General features: G+C 49.3%; 1 protein-coding gene across 1 annotated transcript; it reads left to right on the forward strand.

The window, feature by feature from the left end:
• Positions 1 to 249: 249 nt before the first annotated feature.
• Kcna1 (potassium voltage-gated channel subfamily A member 1) lies at positions 250 to 5,932 on the forward strand. The gene is made up of 2 exons (XM_032905621.1): positions 250 to 961; positions 1,331 to 5,932. The coding sequence occupies exon 2, from the start codon at positions 1,854 to 1,856 to the stop codon at positions 3,339 to 3,341; it is 1,488 nt and encodes a 495-aa protein (XP_032761512.1). The 5' UTR covers positions 250 to 961; positions 1,331 to 1,853; the 3' UTR covers positions 3,342 to 5,932.
• Positions 5,933 to 8,277: the final 2,345 nt, after the last annotated feature.

An 8,277-nucleotide genomic window follows, 5' to 3' on the forward strand; every position in this document is an offset into this window, starting at 1 on the left:
TGGCGCGGAGGAGCGAGATGCAGGAAGATTGCCTGTGTGACTGCATCTAAAGCAGACGGGTCCAAGGAGTTCTGCCAGGGACACCACCGCCTGCATTGCGTCGGACCTGACCATCTCCAATGTGAAATTCCCGGGAAGGTCGCTCGCAGCGGAGGGCCGTGCGTGGGCGGGGCTGCGGGCCACTGGGAAAGAGGAGTTGGTGGTGGGCTTCTCGAGGTGGGGAGGGGGGTAGAAAAACTGTGCAGGCAAGGATGGGAACTGAATGACAACCCCCTTCTGCCAAACCACCCCCTCATATTTTCCATCTACCTCCTCGCTCCTGCCCTCCCCCGCCCTCCCCAACCCACGCCCCGGTGGGCCAATCGCTGCTCCGCATTCCAGGCGCTTTCTCAGGTTTCTGCTGATCTTGCAGCGCCCAGAAATGGACCGAGCGGACCTGCGGCCACACGCTCCCTGCCCCACTCCAAGCTGCTGAAGGCTCGCGGCGCGCCGCGGAACGAGGTCCGTGCTGTGGTACGGAGAGTGCAGGTTACCCGAGAGCCATGTAGAGCCAGGCTTTGAGCCGCCCGCCTCCCTCGGGATCGAATCAAGGGCTCCCGTAGTGTTCGGAGGGGGCGAGAGTGAAGCTTATCGCCATTTGCTTGGGTGACTCGGGAGAAGGTGGCCTTTTTGTTTTTCCACCCCGCATCCTCCGGGACTTCCTGCCCCAGACAGAGGACAGCATCTCCTGGTTGCTTGCACCGTGCGAGAATGGGGGTAGGGTACGGACGTTTCCTCCGTAGCTGCTCGATAAAACGATCGGACTCCTGAGAGGAGAAGGACGCGAACCGCCAGGGGCCGGAGCCTCTCGCGTGCTGCTGCGGTGGTGGCGGCTGCTCGCTCCGGCTGCTGCAAAGGCGACCTGCCGCATTCAGACTCTCCGCCGACTCAGCACCGCCTCTGCGCCAAGCCGGTCCGCCAGGTAGGAAGCTCCCCAGTTCGGGGCTGCAGAATCCGAGGTAGGGGTGACAGGGTGGGGGAGGCTGAGGGTGAGGGGTTGCTGCCTAGGACCCGCAGCTCCTCCGGTATCGCTAAGCGCTTTCCGGATCTTCAGTTTAACGAAGTTGTAAACAGATCGGCTGTTGGGCGTTGGGAAAAGTGGGATGGAAGATTTCCAAACTTGGATTTCTGGGTGTCTGTTGTGTGTCTGTCTGTGAGTATGTGTTAACCCCAGTAAAAGTCCGGTGTGTTCTACAAAAGGTGGTAGTCTGTGCTCTTCGGTGTCTTTAGGTTCGTCCCATCCGAATGCTTCTGATTTTCTACCCTCGTATCACTTTTTATTTCTCCGCAGCGTCCATCGATCGCCCCGGTGGGAGCTTAGAAGGCGGCAGGCGAAGAGGGGTAGGAGGGGGGAGAGCCAAGGAGCAGCAAAGTGGGTGACAGGCCCGGGGATCTGCTGAGTTGGCACTGCACCGGGTCCTAGGAGGGCTGCAGGGGGGGAAGGGAGCCGGGGCGAGCCCCGAAGTCATGGCAGGTGTGCGTTAAGACAATCAGATCAGGAAGAAAAACCCATTCACCAACACAGAAACAGAGCACCCCACCTCAAAAAAAAAAAAAAAAAAAAAAGCTTCACTGGGGGCCCTTAGGCGAGAGGAGTTTCCAAATTGGGTAAAAGGCAGAGTGGAGGAGGGGAGGTGATAATTAGCAAAGTTGTAGACCTCTGAACCTTCTGGGTCTGAAGCCCCTCCCTGTGAGCGTGGGGGAGACTCACTCTCCGGTGGGGGGGCCGCTTGGGTCCCCCCCACCCCTACTCCCTCGCTCCTTCACACCCCGGGCTCTCTCCTGGCCTCCTACCCCTGCACCCTGCATCCATCATGACGGTGATGTCAGGGGAGAATGCAGACGAGGCTTCGGCCGCTCCAGGTCACCCCCAGGATGGCAGCTACCCAAGGCAGGCGGACCACGATGACCACGAATGCTGCGAGCGCGTGGTGATCAACATCTCCGGGCTGCGCTTCGAGACGCAGCTCAAGACTCTGGCCCAGTTCCCCAACACGCTGCTGGGCAACCCGAAGAAACGCATGCGCTACTTTGACCCTCTGAGGAATGAGTACTTCTTTGACCGCAACCGGCCCAGCTTCGATGCCATCCTTTATTACTACCAGTCGGGGGGGCGCCTGCGCAGGCCGGTCAACGTGCCCCTGGACATGTTCTCCGAGGAGATTAAATTTTACGAGTTGGGCGAGGAGGCCATGGAGAAGTTCCGGGAAGATGAGGGCTTCATCAAGGAAGAGGAGCGCCCCCTACCCGAGAAGGAGTACCAGCGCCAGGTGTGGCTGCTCTTTGAGTATCCGGAGAGCTCAGGACCTGCACGGGTTATTGCCATTGTGTCCGTCATGGTCATCCTCATCTCCATAGTCATCTTTTGCCTGGAGACTCTCCCTGAGCTGAAGGATGACAAGGACTTCACGGGCACCATTCACCGCATCGATAACACCACAGTCATCTACACTTCTAACATCTTCACAGACCCTTTCTTCATTGTGGAAACCTTGTGTATCATCTGGTTCTCTTTTGAGCTGGTGGTGCGCTTCTTCGCCTGCCCCAGCAAGACAGACTTCTTTAAGAACATCATGAACTTCATCGACATTGTGGCCATCATCCCTTATTTCATTACCCTGGGCACAGAGATAGCTGAGCAGGAGGGGAATCAGAAGGGCGAGCAGGCCACTTCCCTGGCCATCCTCAGGGTCATCCGCTTGGTAAGGGTGTTCAGAATCTTCAAACTCTCCCGCCACTCCAAGGGCCTTCAGATCCTGGGCCAGACCCTCAAAGCCAGTATGAGGGAGTTAGGGCTGCTCATCTTTTTCCTCTTCATTGGCGTCATACTGTTTTCTAGTGCAGTGTACTTTGCGGAGGCGGAAGAAGCTGAGTCGCACTTCTCCAGTATCCCCGATGCTTTCTGGTGGGCGGTGGTGTCCATGACCACTGTGGGATACGGTGACATGTACCCTGTGACAATTGGAGGCAAGATCGTGGGCTCCTTGTGTGCCATCGCTGGTGTGCTGACAATTGCCCTGCCCGTACCTGTCATTGTGTCCAATTTCAACTATTTCTACCACCGAGAAACTGAGGGGGAAGAGCAGGCTCAGTTGCTCCATGTTAGTTCTCCTAACTTAGCCTCTGACAGTGACCTCAGCCGCCGCAGCTCCTCTACTATCAGCAAGTCTGAGTACATGGAGATCGAAGAGGACATGAACAATAGCATAGCCCACTACAGGCAGGCTAATATCAGAACTGGTAACTGCACCGCAACTGATCAAAACTGCGTTAATAAGAGCAAGCTCCTGACCGATGTTTAAAAAAAGCACCAGGCAAGCAATCAAAAGCCCCCAAACAAAACCCTTGGCGACTCCTGTCCCACTCTGTAGATACTTTACTAAAACCGTAGTCTTTGAATGCTTTATTTAACTGGCAATGCACTGTTGCATTGTGAATTTGGGGGGTGGGCAAACCTGAAGCTTTCAAAATCACATTTAAAAAATAAAACCAACCAAACAAGCAAAAAAAAAAAAAAAACCCAACCAAAAAAAATATAAAAACTCAACCCAACCCAATAACCAACTTTTTATTTAAAAATGAGAAAAGAAAGAGGATTTTCTAAAACGCTGCCCATGAAGTAGTCTGTGTGAAATAAGTCTCATGCTTTCCTTGTACTGAAGTTTTTCCAATCTTTTGGCTTAAGTTGTTTTGGTTTTTTTTTTAAACCTAAAAATCAGATGACCACTTAGGAACATAAAAATTCAAATTTGCATGGAACTCCACTGTAAAATTTTTGCAAATTGCGCAGCACAAGTCAGATAGTGTGCTCCGTGGAACACTTTGTAACAGCCTCAGTGGTCAGTGGGGGGAAAATGCTTTTATTTTGATCAACTGAATTGCATACAAGGCTAACAAAATCCGGACTCATTAAGAATGGTTCAGAAAGCACCTTGCAAATCTGTTACTGGTCCCAATCTGTTGGGATTTTCCATCTGCCCCATTCTCCTAAATCCCAGTCTATTCTCTAAGAAAAGGGCAACTTGATTAAATGAGTTGTTTCATCTGTAGGGCTGCTAAGTTCTCTCAACTGCAGATGATCCAAATATAGGTTTGTTGTTTTTTTTTTTTAAAAACCAATCCTGACCCCTGACTTTCAGAAGTGGATGATAAACCTTACCCTCCTTATTGCAAGAGCACAAGAGTTCAATGGTAAGCATGTTTGAATCCGATAACATTTATTTTATAATCGCATGCTGAGAAAGTTAGCCCAGACAATAGTGAATAAGCTTACGTTGAAATCGACTCTTCTAAATATAGTCCGTTTCATTTGCATTCACCGAAAGTGCACTCCTTCATTTATTAACTCTTTTCTTAGCAGCTAAAGTACTGTATTTAAGTACGTACCTTAGATGGGGACAGTCCCTTTTCTGAGCTCAAAGCATGTTCTCTTAGTCAGCATTATGGCCTATTTGATTAAGATATACCTTGAATTAATTAATGCATGGTTTCAGTAATAAAAAAATTAGAAAATACTAAAAATTACAAGCCTGTGGGACGAAAGGCCCAAAGGAACACTGGGGTGGGGGTGGGGTGGGGGACACTCCCGTCAATTTTCCTGCCTTTGCTCAGGGAAATGTCAAGCTTCTATGCAGGTATAGACAGAGAGAGGACCAATATGCCCATCCTTAAAGGGGAAACTGTGGAAAACTAAATAAATCATTCAAGGTATTTAATAGACCAAGCATTTAATAAAACCAAGCATTCTTTCTAGCTGAACATAAATACAAGCAAAACAAACAAACAAACAAACAAACAAAAAAAGGTGCAATATTGCATGGTTTCTTGGTGCATTCTTAGGATGTAAGTGATAACGCTGACCTCTTCATGCATCCAGAGCAGAGCCGATTTCTTTTCGCAGTCATGATTTGAAGTCTATAGAGACTTCGGCCCTCCCCCCTGAGGCTCCCTGAAGAAACTCAGCCAATTGATTTAATACTTGCTTAGTGCCTTTATCTGTACCCACAGTGAACTGCAGAAAAGTGCCTCCATAACTCAGCTGGGAAGTTATTTAACAGAAGGGAGGAAGGGTTGGGGCACAGACCTTTTTGCTTTTTGTTTTGTTTGTTTTTCCATCCTCACTGTCTCACTTCACCACTGTGAGAAGACCTCTCCACCCTCAGAGCCCCCAAAGAAGAGAGAGAGAGAGAGAGAAAGCAGGTGCTGTCTCTCTTGGCCGTCTACTGGACTTGGTCTCTTTGGCAGCCTGACTCTGGATATGAACTGAGACCCATCTTTGAAGTGGACATGAACCATAAACCGGTTCTATTCTGTTTTGTTCTGTTCTGTTTTGTTTCTTCTCGACCAGAAGTCAAGAGAAATGTTTTTGGGAATGTGGAAGGCCACTCCGGACATACAAAGCTTCCTCAGGTTCAGTGGCTCCTTCTCCCCCATCTCTCCCTGTCAGCTGCAGCACTTTGCAGATCTCTGAGAGTCTGGTCTTTGGGGACATTGGTGTGAATCATGGGAACACTTATCTCACAGTGACCTGTCATAAGCCAGCCATCTTGGCCAACCTCCTCTATAGCTTTCCTATGATGCTCCTCTGATTGTCCCGCTTGGAAGTCACGTCACTGGCTGAACATCTGATTGCTGCTGCCCCAGCTGCTGAATTCAGAGAATGGTGGGGACCCCATGTCCAGCTGCAAGGTCACCATGTAGCACAGGCTCTGGAGTCCAGCAGCTATCCACCGACGGAAAGGTGTTCATTGCCTTTTTAAGGATTCTGGAGTGGGGAATCGTCACTCTGCGTTTAGCATGTGGCTGCCTACTACTGTTTGCCTTACATTCTTGCCTGGCTTCTTCTGGAATCCTCCCTCCCCCCCCTCCCCACCCAATCTTCAGACTAGAAGTGAGGCCAAGAAACTATGAGGACATCCAGGCTATCTAGTTCATTTGAAAGGAGATGGACATTTTCTTTCCCTGTGCAATTTTTGTGAGTCTTCAGGGTGTTCCAACACATATCCCAGAAGATGAGGTGCCAAGAACTGCCCAGCCTCTGACTATAGGGTACTATACCCTCCTGTGTGTGTTGCTCACTCTTTGAACCTTAGATCGCCACTCTGATCTTTCCTTTCTACACGGTTGCAAGTCTCCAGTTGGGAGAAAAATGCCGACATCCTCCCCACTCTCCAGGTATATTTGAACTTTTCTTTTGACTCTGAGATCTAGGACACAACAGAACTCTGTCAACAGCAATAATCCACTCAGTACTATGGGATGGATGGGTTAGAGGATGAGACACTGAGCCTGACACAGTTCAACCAGCTCCTGGACACTTGACCTGCCTCCTGTAGCTGTGCCCTGGACAGGTTGACATTTCTGTGTATGTTACAAGAAAAAGTTCTGCATGTGGTGGAGTAGTCTGCCTGGGGGCTGTGGGATGTGCTGTTGTTATGGATTTGGAGTGGATGGGTGATACGGATGCTGGTTATCCATCTGTAGCTCATTGCGGTGAGCGCGATGACAGGGAGCACGGGGATGATCTGTGTAGCATAGGCATGCGACCTTTGATCAAGCTCTTACCCCCGCACTGTAATGTGCTGAAATGTCTTTGTAGACCTGAAGGTGCACTTAACTAAACTGCCTACTACGGAATGACTCATCATCTGGTCCACTTCACACCCCCTTCCCCAGGTTTTGCCCTTTCAACCCCTTCCTAGGTATTGAGCCTTGATAGCTCATGCCCAGATGCTTACCCGTTTTCTCTGGAAGGAGAAGACTTACAATACACTAATAGCCATAGCCCATCTCTTCCAACACGTAGGGCCCTAGTTCCATAGGGTGCCCTTGGAAGACGTCAGGTCATCCTGTGGCTGTTAGCCATCCCAGAATCTCTGAAGTGCTTAACTCACTTCAAGTGATCTGAATCAGAGAGACCAAAGATATTAATTTTCTCTGTCCTCAGATTTCTAGAAGACAGACTATGGCCAGGAAAGGGTTCGTTTTGGTTTGGGCTTTCTCTCTCCCTTCTCCATCTGTCCACATCCCCTACCTCACTCCCCCTTGAGACCTAAATTCTGAAGCTCAATGACCTCTGTTCACTGGAAGTGCAGATAAGTCCAGAGCACCAGGTCCAACATTTCTCCCACACTGTAGTCAATGGACAGTCTTTTTCTCCAACGCGAAACTCTGTTGTGGGTTTAGATTCCACTGAGGTGGAACTGGGGTTGCCACAGCCTTGATCTTCTCGAAACTAGAACAGAGTAAGAGTGGTAGCTAAGAAATACATTTTCCTAAGTAGAAATGAGATTCAACCTGTAAAGAACTTTCTTCACATTGGGTGTACTAGGTACACCTTTTTCCAATTAGAGTCTAAAAGAATCAGTTAAAAAAATAGTCTTCAACCTCATGCTTCATATATAAGAGGCCTCAAAGCACATGCTTATTTTTTTTTTAAAGCAACTTTTTTAATTCCTTGTTTGGTAGGTTGGATTAAACGGAAAGTAGGAAATGAACGTTAGCAGAAGGCAGTTCCCCATTTCCTTCCAGGAATGACTTCCTCCTGGGAGTGGTGAGAATTGGTGGGTGGTAACCATCCATAGTATAAAATCGTTAGAAAGAGTATGAACTGCCAAACAACCGCGTTATCTCCCAGCCCCTTTCCAAGCGAGAGTGAAGCCTTTTGATATTTATATTCCCCCTGGGAAGGCAAGCGAACTAGAATTTGAGGAGCAGACCCAGGCTTGGTTGACGTGTTCTCTCAGGTGGTGGACTCTCACCTACGTGTGGTACAGCAGTACTTACATTTATAGCATGGGACTTCAGGGTATATGCAGACAAGTCTAGAATGACTCAGGTAACCCTTTGAGAATCGTGCACTACCTGCCACTTTTATAAAGAAGCAAAGCAGGGACTGAATTGCTAACCAAAACTATTCCATTACCTTGGGCCACTGTGCAAACTCATTCAGGGTGTAGACGTAAGGTTAAAAGCTCCGGATCAAGTGGCAGCCTCTTTGCTCATCCACTCACGGGAGTGCCAGCGTGTAGGTAGAGCTGTAGGCTCTGCCGTCCTTAGTACAGCTTTGGGAAGGCTGACCCTAGTCACAGTGATTTCCATTTAGGGGTTATCAGGGAATTGGTGATATGAGACCTCCAAGGACCCAGAAGGTCCTCCCCCTAAATCAAAGAAAAAGGAATGGATAAGGAAAGAAAATAGAAGGAGAAAGCCCTCGCAGAGTAGACCGGGTCATGAGTT

The sequence above is a fragment of the Rattus rattus genome, chromosome 6, assembly GCF_011064425.1.
Source record: "Rattus rattus isolate New Zealand chromosome 6, Rrattus_CSIRO_v1, whole genome shotgun sequence".
NCBI classification, from domain to species: domain Eukaryota; kingdom Metazoa; phylum Chordata; class Mammalia; order Rodentia; family Muridae; genus Rattus; species Rattus rattus.

What these genes read in the sequence shown, in the direction of transcription:
- Kcna1 (XM_032905621.1), top strand. Translation starts at nt 1,854, where the DNA reads ATGACGGTGATGTCAGGGGAGAATGCAGACGAGGCTTCGGCCGCTCCA.